General features: G+C 36.9%; 1 protein-coding gene across 2 annotated transcripts in view; it reads right to left on the reverse strand.

Annotated features, from left to right (window-relative positions):
• The window catches only part of LOC110786133 (uncharacterized), a 31,729-nt gene extending 16,621 nt beyond the window's left edge, over positions 1-15,108 (reverse strand). The window contains exons 1-5 of one of the 2 annotated variants that reach the window (XM_021990665.2): positions 14,495-15,108; positions 11,993-12,719; positions 4,030-10,022; positions 1,557-3,010; positions 1,212-1,475 (exon numbers count right to left, since the gene is read on the reverse strand). In XM_021990665.2, the coding sequence (XP_021846357.2) occupies positions 1,212-1,475; positions 1,557-3,010; positions 4,030-10,022; positions 11,993-12,719; positions 14,495-14,835 (8,779 nt within the window). In that variant the 5' untranslated portion in view covers positions 14,836-15,108. Of the gene's footprint in view, positions 1-1,211; positions 1,476-1,556; positions 3,011-4,029; positions 10,023-11,937; positions 12,720-14,494 lie in introns of those variants that run through there. The other variant, XM_021990675.2, reaches the window with a different exon arrangement.
• Between the last annotated feature and the right edge of the window lie 6,920 nt (positions 15,109-22,028).

A 22,028-nucleotide genomic window follows, 5' to 3' on the forward strand; every position in this document is an offset into this window, starting at 1 on the left:
CTTTCAGGTTAAAAGAAAATAATATAGGAAGAAAGTTAGGCTTCCATTATTAGACGGATTAGAGTATTGGCATTTAAGGAGCATATTAAGAAAATGAGTACATCAGATATGCATATCTTCAGGACTTGAGATGGATATGTGGAAACATCTTGAGGTATAGAATTATGAACGTAGATATTCAAAGAAGAGTTCGAGTTGCGGATATTGAGCATAAAATAAGGGAGAATCAACTACGTTGGTTTGGGCATGTGAGACATTGTCCAGAGGATGCATTGGTAAGGAAGGTTGAGGGATGGAATACTTGGATTGAAGGAGTTAAAAATGACATCAAGAAATTATGTTCGCGAATAGGGGAAGAGTACCTTTGTGGATGGCCGCTTGGTTTTAAAAAGCCTGCCTACCTAGGCTCAAGGAGCAGGTCCTGGGGCCTAGCCATGACAAGCTCAGGCACTCTACAAAATGTGTGTGCCTTATGCACCTTTTCCCAGGCTACGGAGCAGTGCCCTATGGTATAAGGCTCCACTTGTTGACAAGTAATAGTTCAAAACCACGAGACTTTAATGGTTCCCTAACTGTTACTCCGTAGAATTTACTATATTGAAAAGAGGAGAGAGAAAACCCCAAATTTCTCCATTTTTTTCTCGCCCCTTTCAGCGGGTCATGTAAACAGTAAACTCCTTTTATTTATTGTAAAGTAACTGTTTTATGTAAAGTGTGGCGCACTTCTTTTGAGAATCGAAATAAAGAGCCAACGACTAAAAAAGTGACTAAAAAGTTACTTGAACCTTCCTTAGTCCCCTTCTTCTTTTTTTTATTTTCCCTAAAAAAGGCTTTTAATATTACTATAATTACCATTTTACCCTTTTCTGACAATAAGTAAAACTATTTTGATTTTTCTTTACAGAAAGTAAGTACCACAAAAAGTTAAAAAATTGGGCTTGCCTACAAAAAGCGTGCGCCTTCACCTTGCGCCTAAGCTCCAGGACTTGCACCTTGGTGCACCTCGCACCTTATAAAACTAAGCATGACCATAGGAGATAGATTATTGGTTCATGCAGCCAACCCCATCCTTTCGGGAATAAGGCTTTGGTTTTGTTGTTACTATTGGATGGAGGGAGTACTCGCGATAATTTAATAAGAGCGTTATAAACTTACAACATATATAAGGCATACAAAGAGGTAATGCACTAAGGGTAAACAGAAGTAGTTACCAGTCAAAGAGAACACTTTTGCTCCAGGCGAATGACTCGAGGAAGGTGCAAGCACTAAACCACGAGGATCAAATATATAGTAGTAGCCACCAGACATCACTGATAGGAGATCACAGACAGAAAAAGAGCTCAGCAAACCTAAGCCATAATTTAGAGTATCACCCCGAAGTCTCCATGGAGGAAGGAACTGTAGGCTAGTAACTTCTTCCCTACTTAAGCTGGCCCCTTCAAAGACAACAAGCAAAGCAGGCCCTTGAAATTCACCTGCATGTCAATGAAATAGGAAAAAGTTAAGTCTCTGGTGATCAAATTTTGCTAAGCACAGCGAAGCACCTTCAACTTTACCTAGATTATGCTGCAATAGAGACTGGCGAGGGTGCTCCCTTTTGTCAAAGATAATGTGCATTTTCTTTGTGTTACAGCTATCTGCCAACTCAAGGAGGTCAAACAATAAAAACTCGTCACTTGCATATAATGTCAGAAGCTCGCTAATTCTAGCAAAATCCATGCACACTAAATCTTTTGCCATCTCTTCGTCAACCAAAGACATGCACCGAAGTGACTGCACGCCCAACATTAATGCCAAGTCATTACTTATCCTTGGGTGAACAAATTTTTTTCCAATAGAGATGTTGTTTTCCATCCATGGTGCATCATTGAAGACAAGATCTTTAGAATATATCAGAACACCCGAAGCATCTGGAATTAATAAATGAGTGCTTGAAACCTCAGCTGGTGGCATGTCCGAAAAGCAATCTGCAACAGCTTCAAGAACACAGTGCACGAAACATAACTGGTCTTCTGATAGTATGGACCCTTTTATATCAGTCTGCAACTTTTGCAGAGCGCGTAAATAGTCAGAAACCTCAAAATCAAGTTTTACACCCAATGCTAAGAGCATATCTCTAAAGCTTGACAATTCAGATGGAACCACATACAAGTAAGGCTGAAATTTGACAGGTGAATCGAATGCAAGATCATTTGGGGCCACAAAACCATCACCAATCCAAACCCAAGAAACTCCTTCAAGAGATGACTTCAAGATCATAAAATCCTGAGTGCTGATATACTCTTGCATCATTGAATAAACTAAAGTGACTCCCTTCTGCAACTCATCATCAAAAGTAGAGTCAACAATAGAATCTAACTTGAGCTGGCAATAGGATTTGCTCAATTCAACCAGTTGAGTTGATAAAACTTGCACATTAGGGCGATCCATCCAACCCAATTTGCTTTTGACATGTGTGGAGTAGCACTCAGCATCTAACACATGCATAGTAGATGACACCATCCACATGTCAGATTTAGGTCTCACCATGGTGGGGGCTTCCACAAGATCACTGGACTTCAGCCATGGAAGACCCTGCAGAGGTGGATCAACATAAATAGGACACCATTTAATAGATTTAAGCTCAGACCAAAATTCTTCTGGTGGTTTAGCATCAACCAAGCTACCTAAAAATGCAGCAATATCACAGTCATCGTTACAAATCAAAGAGTTAAAACCTTCTTCAAATAATGTAGAAGACTCTTCTTTCTTCTCAACTGAAAACTTTGATCCTAGAGAATCTAAACAGGCAAGCAACCTCCTCCCATAAGTAATTGTATCTGTGTCGCTGGAATCATTCAGAAGTGAAACTGTCTTTGCACAATCAAGCAACCCAGTAAAACCCAAGCTTTGCTTCATTCCCAGGCCAGATAACATATCCAGTGTCTCGGGATCGGAAAATTCTTTAGCAGGGAAGAAAACTTCTTTGTGTAGCAGCAGGTGTAGCTCCGGAACACGAGGATCATATATCCTGCCAATATTGCACAGTGAGAAAATAAATTCAGAAATATTGTGGTATTTTCGTGTACAAAAGACAGAAGGCGTGCCCCCTCTTTACAAAGGCAAATCATACAAGAAAAAGATGGTAATGCCAAACTATAAAGAGAAGAAACAAAAATCCTTTGCTCATCAAGAAGCCATATAAACACCGTCATTTGAAAATCAAATGTCGCAAAAAATCTTACCTGTCCTGAATGCCAAAAACAGAACTACAAAGAAAAAGGAAAGAACAGACAACTTTCTAAAACAATTTCTTCTCCTTATCCTTCATGCTAGTACCTCCACTTGAGCATGGTTTAATACTTTAATTAATAAAATACGCCCTCTGTATTTTAATTGATGTATTAGCCTTTACATTTGCTGCCAAGTATTGCTCCATTTCTCATTAGAATTCCAATGGAAGGCATTAATAATCCAACCTCCCACCCGAACAAGAAGAAATGTTTGAATATATGTTGGCAAATTAATTGTATCCAGTAAGGATTAGTGTTAATAAGATAGAGAAACTAAGCATAAAAAATAAACTCTTAATATTGTGCAAAACGCTAAAACGCCAATAATGGAAGAAAACGACTGCATCAATAATAGCATGAAAACGACGACATTATCAATCTAAATGATTAACTAGTTTGGGGCCTGTGTAATCCGGTTATGCCTTGTTATGCATAATATTCACAATTGAATCATACTTTCATTAGTTTTTCATTATTGTATTGCCATTTGTTAATTTTGTTTACAAAGAAAACATGTAATATGAAATAGCTCAATGGTTAGGTCTCTACAATTGAAACATGAGATCATGGGTTCAAATCTTGTCCAAACCCATATTTCTAAGTTATTTATATTATGTATGTGGATGACATGAATAAGAACCAGTGAAAAAAGGCGAGCACGACATGGCATATGGGTTTATTTAGGAACGCTTTCTAATATATAGTACAGATAAGCTCACTTCCGCAAATTATCTTATGCTTATACAAGTTGTCATACCTGGATGGTTGTTGCCACGAACCATTGCAAGATAAAACAAATGGAGTGGTTGAAATTGCATCCTTAATTGAGACATCCTCCTCAACCAGCACTTTTACTTCCTGTAAAATAGCAGAAAGAGCTCCTTGTGATGAAAGAAAATCTGACATGTGGTTCAGCACATAATGCTTATAAAATTCTGCCTTGGAAAGTTCTTGAACGTCTAGATATCTGTTCAATATTATTCTCTCTCCCTCCGTCTCAGCTCGAACAAAGTCGTCATCCAAAAGATCCTCACGCAAGCCACTTGGTTTAAGCCATTTGATACCTTCACTCAAGCTGACTAATTTTCTACTTCTGCATGACTCAAACATTGGAATACGTTTGATGACCTCGATATTTATGCCACGCATTTCACCATCAAAGAACCACTTGGACTGCAGAATAAAGTTCCTTAATTCCTGCAACTCTCTTTCTGTGGAATCAGCAAAGAGCCCATCAACATTTTCTATTCTACCAGCTACGGCCAGAAAAGCATTAAGTATACCAGTTGCACTTGGTGCCTGAACATAGTTCTTCAACTGTGGATGTTCAATAGGGAAGCCACGTCTAAGAAAAAAACAACCTACTTTTAACAACAACGATGACATATTTTCACTCCATCCTTCATTTTCAATGATATTTGAACTTTTAACAAGCTGCATGAGATGATCATTTCCAACTGGCAAGACAGGCCACTTAGAGAACACTGAGAGATCATCACAACTTGATCTCAGGTAACTCCAAAACAATCTCATCCATTCTAAAGAAGGCTGCTGAGCATGACCAGGGACCCACTTAACCTGTTTAGCATTTTGCCAGTCTACTGGAAGTATCCGAAGAAAAAGTGTCTCAAGCAGATGACAAGTCAGAAAAGAAACATTTGAATCCTCACTTTGCGCTATGTCACATAATTTCAAATGAACTTCTTCAGGAAGTGCCTTGTCAACCAATTGACTCGGAATTGAATCTTTGAGAAGATCATATTCATTCTCATGAGCAATGTATATTCTTTCATCCACACCTCTTGGATTAAATGTTGTAGACGAGCCATTTGACAGTGGAATCAAAGGTAAACCATACAAACAATTAGACTGAATAGGTTTTTCCAAATCGAATAAGCAATACTGAAGTGTCAAATTTAATGCACTTCTTTCGGTAAATTTACATTTGCGCCGAATCAACAACGTTCTCAGCAACTGTGGTGTCAAAAAATGTAATGAAGGCCGGACTTCCACAAATCTCTCAACAAGTGATTGAGAAACAGTGACCAGAGGTAAGCCAACATCTGACAATGCATCAGCAAGTTGAGGCATCGTCTCAAAAGTAAAATCAGGAAACAGAGCTTGTTTTGCTGAGATCCACTGACCACCTCTAGCTTGAGTGTGTAGAACACGAACATCAAAATCAGCAATAAACATGTATAGCTTCTGAACCACAGATGACCAAGGTTCTCCTCCTGATTTTGTCGGCCAAAACGAGAGGAACCATTCACAAGAACCAACTTCCATAGCCAGCTTTTCAAGAAGGTGAGCATATGCTGGGGCAGCAACATGCTCAAGGAGGTAAATATTCCAGTCAGAACGTGTTCTTCCACCGCCTGACATATCATTACCAAACCAAATATCTCTGCGATTAGATGACAATTCAAAATAGGCATTAACATGTGCTGGAAGACCAGTGCTTATTGGCAAAGGCAAAAAACAGAATGCACGGCCCTCAAAATTCTTTCGACACTGAGCAGACAATTCTGCGTCTTGAGACGTACGAGGCAAAATGGTAAGAGATCCTTCTGATAGTGTGAAATCACATGAATTAACAGCAACCTTAGTAGACTGCAAGTAGGCGGCAACAGCTGCCCATGGAATGCCCTTGTGAGACCTTAATTTAGTACTTGAAGACTTTTGGTCCAGTCCACTACCTAAACATTCACTCATCATCCATACATGTGATACATCATCAGATAAGGATTGTTCTCTAACCACAACCTTCTGTAGTCTCCTGGGAAGATTTTCATCCCCATATCCTCTCAACTTATCAAGAAGCTGATTTTTATCCACCTTGCACAGCTGGATCCCATTCAGATAATCAAACATATATTGGAGAGAATGTGGAGGACGTTCTGGCTCAAGGACAGTATGTCTTTGCACTCGGTGCACTAGTTGCAATTCTGAATCAGATCCATCCTTCAGATATAGGGATATGGATTTCACACTGCGTAGGAAAAGAAGAGTTTCAGAAACAACCTTGGAAAATGAAGAGAAAAGTGATATGACGTCTTCGGGTGCATATCCTTCTTGTTTTATTTGACTTCGAGGGCCGGTGCTGGCTGTCCTAAGCGGGAACCGGAAGAGTGTACCGGGAAACTGATGTTGTAAGTCACAGCCAAAGTACAAAAATGGTGTAAATTGATCGGGAAATTGTTCCAGAATCCTTCTACCTACAAACTTAATACGCAATCCCGGGTGAGAAGGAGAAATTCCAGGCAAGTTACAAGCATGTGGATCAAACATCACAATATTTTCCCCAGATACAAATGAAGGAATGTCTGTAAAATGGTATACACAATTGAATCCTAGCCCAAACCTACCGATTGCAAAAGGCTTCTCCAGTTTGCTATCTTGACCAATACGTGAGATTGAATAGAGATCCTGTGGGCTGAATACGGAGTCATTGTAACAATATAAAGCAGGGCCCTGCCAGTCAGCCATCTCAGGTGAAAGCAAAGACGAAGTTCCATATTGAGTTTTATCCAATAGAAAATTAACCTCCGAGGCCCCAGCATCCTCAGCATTCTGTACCAGCTCAAAAAGAATTCCAGGTCCATCTGCGTACATCTCAAGTATATGTTTCAGTCTAGTGGTCAATGCTTCATGCTGACCAAAAGCTTCAGCTGCCCCAGATAGACTCAAATTCATTGAATCGGCACTCTCGGCAAGCAACGATCTCCGAAGTGAGCAGACACCAAGTTTCTCTGCGACATCATTTGATATGTTACCATGCACATATCTCTGAACAGATCGTCTTGCACTCATCAAAAGATTGGTTGCATGACTTGATGTACTGTCCGAATCTTCTGATCCAAGCAACCAGGGAGCATCATTATAAACTAAATCTGATGCAGGAAGGAGTCGACATGATGCATCAGGTAAGTAGATAATTACATGTTTTTCATGAAACAGGGCCTCGGCCAAATGCTGCACAACAAGTATAGCAGCCGTGAGCTCCTCTCCTGTCAAAGGATCATCCCCTTTCCGCGTAGCCATTCTGCATAATATCTTGGCATAATCACTAAAATTTAAAAATTCCCTTACTCCAAGCTCTAAAAATAGTTCCTTAAAGACAGCCAAATCAACAGGTATAACACGGATATATGGAGCCAAGTGTAAAGGACCATTAAGAACAACCTCTTCTGCAGTTGTAAAACCATCTCCCACCCAAATCCATCGGCTTCCTTCCAAAACAGCCTTGACAATGTCCATCTCATCCGAACCAATCATATCTGTCAGTCTGGCATATATCCTGGGCATGGCAAGGGCTAACTGCTGGCGGAAGGCTTGATCAGTCACAATCTCATTATCTTTTCCAAGCTCCAGAATCTGCGCAGCAACTACACTTCCAACAGGGGGGGAAGACCATCCAAGTTGGTGCGACAAGACTGATGAAGCACATTCTCCATCGAGTATTCGCATACTAGCTGACACAAGCCACAAGTCTGTTTTAGGTCGTACCAACTTAGGAGGAGCAACTGCTGATGACAAACCAGGCCAGGGAAGAGCTTGATAAGGAGCAGAAACAATAACTGGGCACCAACAAATCATTCGGAGGTCATTCCAGAATTTTTCCAGGTCAGATTTCAAATTACGAGGCCGAAATGCAGTTGCAGCTCGTGAAAACACTCTATTCAGTGTCCCTTGATCATCATTTAGTGGAATGGCAGCCCACCTATGTGCATTTACCTCCAGATATTCCAGAAGAACCTTCCCTCTCATATATGCCTTCTCTGGATCCTCTTGCTTTATCTGTTCGACATATCGAGCACATTGAAGTACTGTATCTAGAGACGCAGATGTTTTAAGTCCTAAACCCTGTAGAACATCCAAAATATCTGATTCTTGAAAAGCGCCACAAGGGAAAAGGTCGGTATCTTCGAGCAAGGCAAGTAACTCTTCATTCCTGGGATCATATAAAGCACCAGGACACTTTAAAGAACCTGTATGTGTTGGAACAAATTCAATATTCCTCACAGCTTCTTTAAAACCTGAATCCTCGATGCACAAATGTGGAAGATCTTTTAGAACAGAGAGCATGACGCAATCACGATCCTCGGCTGGCAAATCTTTAATCTTACTGAAAACTTGCCTCCGGTAGAAATGTGCCTTTACCATACGCTGCAATCCATAGTATCTCTGTAGAACATTTTCTTCAGTGTCAGAGGAAGTGGAAATGAATTCACTTCCAAGAAAGCAATTTAAAACATTCTTCGGTGGCAAATATTTTTGAGAATCCACTAGACCAGAAAAGTGCAAGTTATCACCAGATTCTTCTCCATAAACTCTATAAATGGGGAGCTTCTTGCACTTCCAAATATCAGAATCGCCCATATACCCACCAATGTACCACTTTGGATCAAGAAGAAAGTTACGAAGCTCATTTCTCTCCTCTGCTTCTAGCATACGAAGGCATGTCTGCATAACACCACCACTTGAAGAGACAACATCAAAGATCGATTCAAGTACAGTTGGCCCTGTAGCATCACCAATGTAGTATGACAGATCAGGATGCTCAACTCCATACTGAGTATCTAATATTTTACATCCAATTTTGTCCAGAACACTTCTCAATCCCTCGGAAAGTTTTTCGACAATAATAAATTTTGACTGCTTGGAGAATCTATACAAATGCCCCGAGGTTGACGGTAAAATGGGCCACTCATGAAACAAAGACAAATTTTCACATTGAAATTTGAGATATTGCCAGAATATGACAAACCACAATGAAGTTGGATGATTATTCTGACCTCCTTCTTGATGCCAAAGAACCTTACTTTTTAATCTCCACTCCGGAGGCATGAACTTGTCAAGTAACTGAACAAGGTATTCAGCTTTAAAAACGACTAGATTGGCCCCTGAGCAATCTGCAACAGATGAAAGTCTTCTCATAATCTTGTTTGGAATATTCCCATCAATTACTCGGTCAGGTATCTGTTGAAGTAGCTTGTGCTCCAACTCGTTGCAAATGAAAAACGAGATTCCTTTAGAAGCTTCAGAAAAAGATCCAAAGCCTCCATTTACCAATGGGAGCAAAGGCAAGTTGTTTGCATACCTTCCAACATCAGAATCTAAGAGGTCTTCAAGGCAATATTCTAACAAAAGCAATCTCTGAGCACTACCTAGACTACTTATAGAACCATAGTCACGAATGAAACATCTCACTGTTTCGGGGGTGATGACTCTCCATTCAAAATCTGTGGTGCACTTCATAAGCATGTTACGCAAGGAATTAGGCAAACGAACAATGTGCTTCCCAAGAAGCAGGAGCACAGTAGCGAGCTCCTCTTTGTCAGTATACTCCTCATCGTGAAGAAAAGAATCAGCAGGTGACACCCATTTCCCCCCTCCTACATTTGTATACAAGACAGGGGCCTGAATAATGTTTTTATAGATTTGCTGTATCAGTATACTCCACGGCTCCTCAAAATCACCAGTAGGCCATATGGAATAGTATGAGCTTGTTGGACCTAGAATTCCTTGCACACCAAGCAGTAAACTTCTAAAAATAGGAGCAACAACATCCTCCAAAAGAAGTCTGTTCCAAATAGATCTGATTTTTCCACTTCTATCCATATCCTCCCCATACCATATTCCACGCCGATTTGAAGAAACTTCGAAGTATCCATTCACCTGCACTGTCAACCCAGTTCTTACAGGCAATGGAAGAAAACAGAAAGCTCGACCAATCTTAAGACCATCACCCTGCGTAATGAAAAAGGAAATTTGTTAGCCTATAAGACATGTATTACAGGTTAGACTCACGATCCAGTACAGTAGAGATAGCTAGACCACAGAGTATTGGACAAGGAATCAATTCGCTTTCTTTTTCCTGGTATATAGTCATTTAATAAACCTAAATTGAAGAATTGAGTTAAAATGTTGTTCGGAATGACAAGATAAGCAGTGAAGTCACATTACTAGTTGTGTGATTCACCAAAAATAATTTGCAGAACATTATATAACGTATGAAAGCAGCTAGAGCTCAGAATAAAGGATAGACTTCTTTAGCTGATTGCTAAGTTCATTTCTAGTGCCATTCAAATCACTGCAATAATTGTTAATTTGTTTACATAGGTATTGCTTTCAAAATAATCTTGACACCCTACTCGAGTACCTTTAAAACATTGGACTGTATTGTTAAAAACAATATGAGAAAAGTAAGTGTGTTCTGACAACACTACGGGAGAGAACAGCAGCATAAAACTAATCCTTGTTGACACCTCTTTCAACTTTCAGGTCCAACAACCCACTAACTGAATTTCGGTTTTATTTCTCTGAGCTATGGGAACCATCTATCTATTCACATCGAGCAAGTCTGACTGCTCTGTCTGATTCCACTATAAGCTTCAGACATCCATGATTAAAAGGCTTTGAGCCCAACCACTTCCATACTTCTGTCCACAGAGATACACCAATAGATGTTGAACACTTTCAGTGGCCATATCTGAAATTGACAATATCCTTTCCCTACCTAGTACTCTAGTAGTCTCCTCTTGTCATAGTTCAAGCCTTGAGATAAATCTTGCTTGAAATCCTGATAGATCATTAGGTATCCAGAGACAAAACCATTAGGGTTTTGACATTTCTAGACTTCTAGAGACGAAAACATTAGCATGTGCATCTATATTCAAGAGGAACTCCATCCAGGTCCTCTTAAACTTCCCTCAGCTTCTTTTAAAATCCTTATCATCCCTAACCTCCAACCCGTACAGATGAATTCTCCAATCGATGTCTCACATGCTCAAACCAACGTAGCCGATTCTCCCTCACCTTATCCTCTGCAACGCCAACTTTTCTCCGAAGTCCACCATAAATCAAAAGAACAAATTTAAAAGAGCTCCAGTTTTGCTAGACATAAAATAAATAAATAAATAAATAGATAAAAGGCAACCTAATGGAATGCCCCTCGAGAGATAGCCCAAAGAGAAGATACAACACTTGCTCCCATAAATAAATCAGGGAAGACTCCTAATCAGGTAATATCTTATCATTCTTTCCAACCAAAGCCCCTACAATATGGCCAAAAATAACCTTGTAACAAAACTATATGGCCCTTTCACCCTCCTAACATCATATACTATATGCATAACTAACCCCGAAGAGTAAAAGGGGAATCCATATGTATCTCAACCAAACCAAACAACATCCAAAGAAATACTGCTATTACTACACTCAAGAACAAATGATCCCATATTTCCATAATAGCAAGACATAAGGTACATACGTAATGGGATAAAACCATGTGCACTCCCGAGCCTCGACGCTATCAAATTAGCAATGCAGACTAGAGCTTTTACTCAATATAGAACACTAACCTTCAAAATAAAAGGGAAAACCTAATATAAATGTGGTCTCCAATCTCACCAAGCTGTAATCCTAATTGCCCTTAGTTCTGTACGTATCAAAAGTGACAGTAGTTAAAGATACGATGCAACTTATTACAAAGGAGAGAACTGTGTAACCACAACACAGGGTAAAATCAGTAAAGCACCAATATACACATAACTTCATAGGGAATCACATCATAGGTGACAACACAGGAAAAATAGAAGGATGAGCTTTGATAAGCAATGGAAGTGTATAGAACAAATTACAAGGCAAAAGTAGAAAGCAATACCAGAAAAAAATGAGCATGATAAGATGAAGTCATCATTACTGCTGCAGCAACTTACATTTGAGCCATCATCAGATACGCATGCAGCAACGGATGCCCAGGGCAGAAGGTGAATGTCATATTCACTGGAAGCCTTGGCTGCAAAGGAACCGATCCTACTGGATGCTGAAGCCATGGCTTGGACTATGTAGAAGGTGTCTGTCCGCTTCTGAATGGAGCTTCCACAGACAGCCTCAGATTCAAAATTCAACTTAAAAGAATCCATTTCAAAGGTAGAAATGCTGGACAGTTTTGACAATCTCAAAAGCAACTGACGATGTGAAATTATGTCTTCGTCTGCTGAGCTTACCGAACATGAAAAGAGTTTCCTTGGCACTGTCTCCCCAACATCCCATACGTACATTTCAATTGACAACACATTTTTAAGGAATAGCAAAGAAAATACTCCTTCTTCATAGAGCTGAGTAAACATAGAAGAAATATCATCTTCTGAGTATGCCTGCCTTGAAAGCTTACTTTCTACAGCCTGCACTGCATTCCTCAGAGGGAAACGAAAGAGAGTTCCACTGAAAGGACTTCTCATATCACAACCAAATGCACAATACGGAAAGAACTGATCTTTATACCGAGATATAGCTGAAGAACTGACATACTCTATTCGCTTTCCCGGATTTGCTGCAGAGACATTTGGAAGATAGACTCCTTGAGGATCAAACATAACCAGATATTTACCACTTACAAAGGATGGTAGATCTGTCAAATGGTACACCGAGTTGAACCCCACCCTGACACACAGCATATAAATAACAGTCACTAACAGATTTCAGCTTTTCATAATATCGAACTGACAAAAACCGATTTTCTTTTCTAGTTGTGTGTAGGAATTATCAGGACAACCAAGTGAATCAACCAATGTCAATATGAGAAAGGCAAGAAGAAAGGAAATCCTGATTGATTGCTAGTCTATTCTCATAAAAGGTGTAAAAGTAAAATCATTTTTTACAAAATAGACTTTTATCTAAGCAAAGAAAATAGTATTCAAATGTATTGGCAATTATGTCCTTCTTTCACTCCACCATTAGCAGTTTGACTTCTCCAATAACCTGAATTTTGGTTGTCAAAGTTAGCAACATAAGAAAAATTACAAAGTAGCCGACTTTCTACACCCAACAACACAAAGTTGCATCGGAGGTTTGAGGTTCAGCAGAATCTTAGGTGTACAAAGTGGGTAACTTTATGTTATTCGGTGTAAAACTGGACAACTTTATAGTGTCGTGTCTGGGTCAATGGTTGTAGATGGCCAAAACACGGGCTTATTTTTAAATTTCCCCTTTAATTGTCTACATCATCATTCATACCAATATCTACAAATTCTAATGAGAATACAAGAATGACATCTGTTCCATGATTTCCATCACCATAAATTACTTAGTTAAAGAGCTGGAATAAGAAATTTTCAAATTCAGATTAAAACATAATGTGTTTAAATGTCACATGAATATTCATTCATTATTTTTCTTTTCTTTTGTGCTATGAAACAGAAAGCAATTCCCTTTTGTATCAAGAGTCGAACGAAGACACTGCCCCGTAATATGAAAGCATATAGTTATTACAACTGATGGTTCCTTGGAATAAAATAGTTATAAGGATGTCCCAAAGTGATGAATCTAGAAAAAGTGTCCCCTATAGGATGAAAAAGGGCTTAGCCTATGCTCTGTAGATATTATATGCTCCAAAGGAAGGGATTGAAGTACATCCAAGGAAACAGGAAACCAAATAAACATTGCCGGGTGGAATTTAGTCAGTGCATATAAATAGAATTAGCTGACATGTCAATCCACATTGTTTGACAAGCATGTAGCATAGATAAGAAACACAATATTTAAAGCAATAGCACCGTAAAACTTAAACGGAAATTTTTTAGTTAACACGAGAAAAAACACTCACACATTCACACTACAACGCGTCCTTTTATTTCAATCGAGTAGCAAACAAGCTCGGCTTCACAGTATAACTCGTCTCCCTAGTTTCTCAGAATCTACCAAGTAAATCCCAGTACAATATCAGCAACTTAGAACTTTTTATCCCTACTTTTAGTCTCAGTGATAATTATGCAATCAGGAAGGTTCCCGGATAGATATTGATAAACACGAGAGCGGACTAAATAGATCAATGGGCAGTCTTGGTCCTATTGAAAATACCAGTAGAATGGAAGATCCAAGCAATTTGTTATCCCCAATAATAGTACAATTAATAGATAACAATAGGCTGTAATTACTGATTGACTGTATTGTTTGTGTTCTTTCTATTCTTTGAACCTACATTGTGAGGTTTTTAAGGTAAAGTCAACATGTAGTACATTCTTCACTACTCCGTATCATTTTCGATCCTTTCCGGTTGTAAATTGTTTCGGTGCTAGCACATATTTATGGCAGGTAATAATTTGCATCAATTTAACAACAGTGTCACTTCAGCTGATTAAAATCAAATGACAAAAAACCACAATGATAATCAAGTAAAACCAAGAAAGAATGAAGTTAAATAAAAGAACTCAACTTACCCAAAGCGGCCGGTCTTTGAAGCTTGAGCATGCTTAGTACTACCACCAATCCTTGAAATACTGACAAAATCCTCCTCCGTGAAAACAGCATCATTGTAAGCCAAAAGAGCAGGACCTTGCCACTGAGCCAAGCGATTCGACAATAACGAGTCTCCGCCGTGGGAGCGCCGGTCCAAGCAGAGACAAACCTTGGTGGCGCCGGCATCGTCGGCGTTCTGAACGAGCTCCTTCAGCACCGTCGTACCCTCGGGGTAGTTCAACAGAACCTCCCGAATTCGGCGAGTGAGATCGACCTTTTGGCCGAAATCCTCCAGAAATATGGAGTCGGAGGAGGAATCCATTGGAGTTTAGTTGATCAGAAATAGGGATTCGGAGTCAAACCATTGGAATTTGGGGGAAATTATTGAATTGGGAATCAAAATTGAAGTGATTATTAGGGTTTAGAAAGGGGGCAATAGTCAAAATTTGGGGGTTGAACTTGAAAGTTGGTTAAGTATGCCGGTTTTCAATTGCACCGACGTATATCGAAGACGGCGACCACTCATACCACCAAGGCACCAATAACCATCTTCGTTGAATTAACTTCGATAAAATCTTCGGCAAAAAGCTGATAGCACTTGGCGGTTGAGTAAGGTTAACGGTTAAATTAGCGGATATCAATGAATAATAGCGGTTAATTATTAAAATAACGGATAACTAATATAAATGTTTGGTATACGTTACTATTTTTTACATTTAATAAAAGCTACTCAACCGCTACCTCTACTGTTAACGGTTACCTCACCCGCTACCATACCAAAGAGAAAAAGGTGAAAAACGAGCTTTGAATTGCTAAAAACGATTAAAAAACGAAAGAGATATCTTAATTTTAAAATGAGAAAATAGTCAAGTGCTAGTGATTCCAAAATCTAATATACATATATAAAGGAGGCATATTTGCTGAACTATTAGAGCGCCACCTAGGATTACTAAAGGTTTCGGCCAATATACATATATAAAGGAGGCATATTTGCTGAACTATTAGAGCGCCACCTAGGATTACTAAAGGTTTCGGCCAATGAAAAATAAGATTTCTAATTTATTTTTGAATTAAAAAATCGAGTGCCACGTAGATAATTAATTAGGTGCGACGTAGATATTTAAATTAATTAATTAATTACTAATATATACAATTCCATCCAAAATCAAACGCTCTAATAATTAAAAAATAAATCTAAAATAAAATTCATCCAAAATCAAACACTAATCTAAAATAAAATTCAATCCAAAATCAAACATTAATCCAATATTAGAGCGCCACGTAGGAAATCTAATGGTTTCGGCTAATGAAAATTAAGACTTCAAAATTATTTTTGAATTAAAAAGTCGAATGCCGCACAGATAAATAATTAGGTGCCACGTAAATATTTTTATTAAATAATTATTAATATTTCTTATATACAATTTCATCCAAAATCAAACACTATAATAATTAAAAAAATAAATCTAAAATGAAATTCAATCCAAAATAAAAAAAAATCAATTTAATCTAATATATAAAATATAGCAGTTGATATATGTAGAGTTTTATTTTAACGTAACAATTTAATAGAAACCGTGCATCGCACGGGCTAAAGTCTAGTAAAACATATTTAAGGTAGTAAATTAAAATAAAATTTTTATAAGGTAGTTAATACAGAAGTGGTGTATTTTTAATGTAGTAAATAACAAAATTTTCTAAGATAAATTTTATAAATTGTGGTTTCCATATAATCAATGCACGCATCCCGTGCATATAAAAATTCCTTTTCTTTAAGGGACCTCTTAAAGTTAATTTAATAATTGCACTTTTGGTATTTTCCTATATAATACTTACTCCGTTTCACAATAGATGCATTATTTCTCATTGCACGTATGCCAACGCGCTTATTTGAACATTAATATCTTTAAATGCGTATAAGTAAAAATTATAAAAAGTTGATATTTGGAATCCTTGCATTAATACGAATTTAACAAGATCTCACTTGACTATGTTTTTTCTTACACAACAGTGAAAGAAACGTTGTCAAAGTTGATTGATGAATAGTGTGCAAATGAGAAATAATGCATCTATTGTGGAACGGAGGAAGTAGTCTATTAGACTCTCACTCACAAGTTCACAATTGAATTAATAACAAATTTTGCCTTAAATTAAAACAAGAATAATTATATCATAATTGTCTATTTGGAAATAAATTAAATAAATTCAATCATTTTTATGATTATTGCAATTATAATTTATGATTAAGTTAAATTGGGGGATATCAATAATTAACCCATAATTCACGGCCGAAGCCAAAAATAAGTAGCATTATTTGTTTACAGTATAAACCTAACCCCTTACCCATCCTAATTACTCAAAATACAATATATATTTCGCTCTCCCTTTATTTGATCTCTAATGAATGACCATGTTAGAGCATTATTATTGGTTGTAGTTAAATAGCTATTAATTATACAAATACATGCAATATCACTTTCTTTTATAGTTACGATCTTACAATTATCACGCAATTGGTGGATCTCAATCTATCATTTCATTTTAAAGTTTTCAACCTAACCTTTTATTGCTAAATATTTTCAACGATTTTTTCATGAAACACTCCGAATTTTGGTGTAATTCACCAAATGTCCATCAACTTTCAATAATACATAAAATACCCCTATTTCAAAACTTAATACACGAAGTACCTTTATGACGTCATCAACCCCAATTAACCCACCATTAACCCATTTTCCCTAATTACTTTTTCTTGTCTCTAAGCCCCTTCCTTCTTCCTTTCCCTCCATGGAAGTTACCTTGTTGTTGCTCTCTCCTTCGTCATCATCGAACCCGAAGCCCATAAATCACCAAATGTCCTCCTCCAAAATCCAAGAAATCACCCTAAAGCTTCCAAAGAAGAAAATTCCTTCTATACAAGCAAACGAAATTAGTCTATCGGCGAAGGATTCTGCATCGTCAATCCATTGGAGGGCCCAATATTCTTTCTCTTATTTTGGCAGGTTGGTTATGTGTTGGGAAACAATCCAATTGAAATGAGTTTTCTTGTGGGTTATGGGGACAATTATCCACAATATGTGAGGATGGATTTATTTGGCTAAATTCTACAAAACCCAACCCAAATGTTGTTGTCGGAGCACTTGTTGGAGGGGCCTTCTTGAATGAAATGTTAATTGATAATCAAAATAACTCGATGCAAACAGAACCGAGCACGCATAAATGGGTTTTCAATTTGATTTTGCCTTCAATTTGATTTTTTTATTTAAATAAATTCAATTTGATTTTTTGATTTAAATAAATTCATTAATTAATTCATGAATCCGGGTTGCTTGAGTTTTGAAGGGTTTTTAACATCAGTGGTAGTGGTTATTATGGTGGTGGGAGGAGGGGAGAAAAGAAATGAAACGGTGGGCGTGGTGGTGGAAGAATCTGCAAAATGGGTTGCTCGGTTTAATGGAAGGAAGGGGAAAAGGTTTGGTGAGTTAATGGAAGAAGGAAGGGAGAGAGAAAAGAAAAAAAATGGGTGGGTCAGTGTAACACCCCGACAATTCTTTCTTTTCTAAAACAACATTTTAATATAAAACGTAGAGAATTATCAAGGCATTATCGCCCGTGTGAAAACGTAACGGCTTATTCAGAATTTTGCAGCGGAAAACATAAAACTAACTTTAGGTTTATAAATAATCGATTACAGGTTTAATCCCAAAAATCATCCAACGAAAATAAGGAAATATAAATAGTACGACAAGTTTAAAGTCCCAATTAACAAACCCAAGTTAACTTAGCAAACCAAAACTAAATACAAGCTCTCTATTCCCGATCCCAATGATGCAACATCTTCAAACCTGCAGATGGACAATGCTTATTGATCCTTAGAGACTGCTCACCAAAGATTGGGTCATCACAGGATCAATAAGGCATAGCCATGATCAACATGCACAAGCAAAAGCACGTAATCAACAAAGCTGAGTACTACATACTAAATCAATAATAATCCTAACATGATTCTATTAAACGAACAATCCTAACATGGTACTAGATAAAACATAAGCAAGGATAATCAAGATATATCGACTTGAAGACCATATTTGACTGAACTAGACCTTTGTATCATTAACATTATTTTAATTGAAATAGTCAATGGACTGAGTTGTCTACTAGAAACTTCTTCTTCTTCACTAAGGAAGACGAGGTACGGGCGCGACTCCGTAAACCCCAATGACCTGCGATATCGAGGGACTTTTTAAATAAAAATAGAACCGGTGATCAATCCGGCCCCAGAAAAAGCCATAGGCTACCCATGACCCCAACTCCTGATTGTCCGTCAATTTAGACGTGCACAGTCTAAAGCTATTGCTTCTCATTTTCACTTTACATGACTTAACTTTTAATACTTGGTTATGACCCATCAAACATAAATATTATATTCAACTAGTAAACACAACTTCTTTTATCTTTGAATTAAACCAATGATCACAACATTCAGCCAAGAGCCAATTCCAACTACTTTAATCCTTCCTTTATCCATATGTATAAGGTTCAACTACCAAACAAGGTCCTCGGCCCTTATAAAGTAGTGAAAATCTAAAGAGGAACAACGATCAATAAAGATCTAAACCAATATTAAATAATATAAAGTTCCACAAAACCAACATGCTTGCGTCAATATTCCATGCTAACATGATTCAATTCTTATAAATAAAGTTCTATGCTCAACGCATTAATTCAACAACATTGAACATGAAATTCCAACATAAACAAGTTCATAAATATATTCATCATATTCTCAATACAACACACATCCAAGCACACGGTATGTACGTACCTTGTGTAAACAAACTGATAGGCCACTTTAACGAATTCAAAAGTCACCCACAAAGAATTCTCCGCCTAAAATAATCAAGAAACGTACCCAAATCAATTCCTAATCATTGGCAACCATAACAAAGCATTCTAAATGCATCCTAAACATATTTAGAACATTCCCCAATATCAAAACTTAAACCTTTGATTTCCTAGCATCATAATTATTGAATTAGTGATTGAAATTCGTTGAAAACTCTTTGCAAACATCGTACTTTAAATTTTCAGCAATATAACTAATTTCAAACTACTCCAAAACATAATTAACATTCTTAGAATCATAAAAATAATAGCTTTAATAATGTATAATCATTCTATTATGATTTTAGAACATTAAAACCTTAAAAATCCATGCTTTACTAATTAAATTCCTTATTTCAATTCAACTATGTAATCTGAAAATTAAATTATTAATTAAGCATAATATATAATCTGAAAATATAATTTAAGCATAATAACTTATAATTTACATTCAATAATCATGAATTAAATTAATAAAACTTCATTAAAACTCTAACTTACGCAATTAACAAATCTGAAAATGATTACATTAATTTCAACAACATATAATCTGAAATTTCTAAATACATCATCAAAACTTAATAGTTTAAATATGAAAACCCTAATTAAATTATTAAAACATTAATATTACATAATTTAAACATAATTTAAAAACATTAAATTCACTTAGGGTTTTTCAGGGATTAACCAAAAGGAAGGGAGGACGAAGGTGGCCGGCGGTGAGAGGCGCGACTGGAGGCGGCAGAACTTGCTCGACGGCCGTGAGTGGTGGTGGTGGCTGTGCGACACAAGCACGATTAATGGGGGGAGCGAAAATAAAAGAAAGAGAAACAACGAAGAAGAAACAAGGAGGGACAAGAGTCAAGAGGGACTACCGTGCAAAAGGACAACGTTCAGGCGACGACACGGTGGCTGAAACAAGGCCAAGAACGCTGGTTTCGTGGCGGCGCTGTGCGAAAGACAAGCAACACGCACGTAAGGAGAAGAGCAAGAAATCAAATTGTGTGAAGAGAAGAACGAACAAGAAGAGAGATGAAAAAGGAGAACGAAAGAGAGGAGTTACCGGCGGTGCGACTCGCCGGTGACTGGTGGCAGGAGGTCGGTGCGCGCTGGTGGTGGCGACTGACAAAGGGGAGAGAGAAGCAGCAATTTCACGTGAAGGGGAGGAAGGGTTTTGAGGGTTTTCTTTCACGTGAAGTTGAATAAAGGAGAGAGAATTGAGATTCTTGTTTTACGTGAAATTGAATTGAAACATGGATAGGGAATTGTGGGTTATCTCTTTGGGCTTTACCGATTTGGGCTAGGATTAGAATTTGTTTTATGATTTGAATTCAACACTGCTAAGGATTGTTTTCTAAATTCAACGAGTTTTCCTGATTCAAATTCTTTTCAACATAAAATTCTAAAATCATTTTTGATTGCACAAACCGTTAAAATCTTTAGAATATATTTAAATGAAATTAAATACACATTAAATATATAAATATAATAAAGTTCAAAAATCGTTAAATATTTAGAACGTACTTAAAATAAAATAAATATACGTTAATTATATACTTACTACTTAAAATTCATAAATTCTATTTAAATATAAATAATTACGTTAAAATATATTAATAAAATTTATAAATTTACGGGGGATTACAGTCAGTGGGTTAATGTATGGGTTAATTAAGTTTTTTAATGGGTGAGTTGATTAGGGGTGTTAATTAGGAATTAGGTGGATTAATTGGACATTAATTGGTTAATTATGGGGTTGATAACTCCATTAAGAATATTTGGTGTATTAAGTTTTGAAATAAGTTTTTATGTATTATTGAAATTTATGACATTTGGTGAATTTCCTTAACTTGAGGACATCAGGGGGATTTCATGAAAAAAACGTATTTTCAAATCGTTAATTTATTACTTTGTAATAACTAATCAAGTTCTTTATTTTTCTGTTACAAATTTTTTGTAGAAACTAAGGAGCTAGATGAAAATGATGTTCATATGTCATTTCCTACTCCAGTCTTATTTTTCACATTATAATCGGCATTTCTACTATATTTTTTTAATCATATGTTATTGTTAAAGCTCTAATGCAACGGAGATTCTATCATTATCATCCATCATAATGCACGAAATTGTTTTTATAAAAAATCATGTACTCCGTAGTACTAAATTGTTTATGACTTATTATTAAAAGAAACACCTTTCAAAAGATATTGACAATTTGACATTTTTATTTTTTGATTCACCAGTCTATCATCTATAAAACCAGAAAAAGTATATGACCAAAGAAATTATGCTTTTCATAAAAAAAAAAATTGTAAACCAAAATCTTAATGAATAACATGTATAACTTTTATTTGACAACAAAAATCACGTACAAATTACATTGTATAGATATTTTTTAATAATTTTCTTGACGTTTCAACCATGCATTTGTGATGAAATCTTCCAATAGGTATTAAACCATTGGTTAAAATACTTTCTGAAGAAAATGGTAGTCATTCTACGATAATATATTATTAATTTTTTAATGTTGGTTTACATGCATTATAAAATCCACACACGCATCGCGTGCATAACTACTAGTTTTATATAAAATATCACACACTCGAAATGCGTGCATAAACACTAGTGCCA

Source organism: Spinacia oleracea, chromosome 2, assembly GCF_020520425.1.
Source record: "Spinacia oleracea cultivar Varoflay chromosome 2, BTI_SOV_V1, whole genome shotgun sequence".
Taxonomy (NCBI): domain Eukaryota; kingdom Viridiplantae; phylum Streptophyta; class Magnoliopsida; order Caryophyllales; family Amaranthaceae; genus Spinacia; species Spinacia oleracea.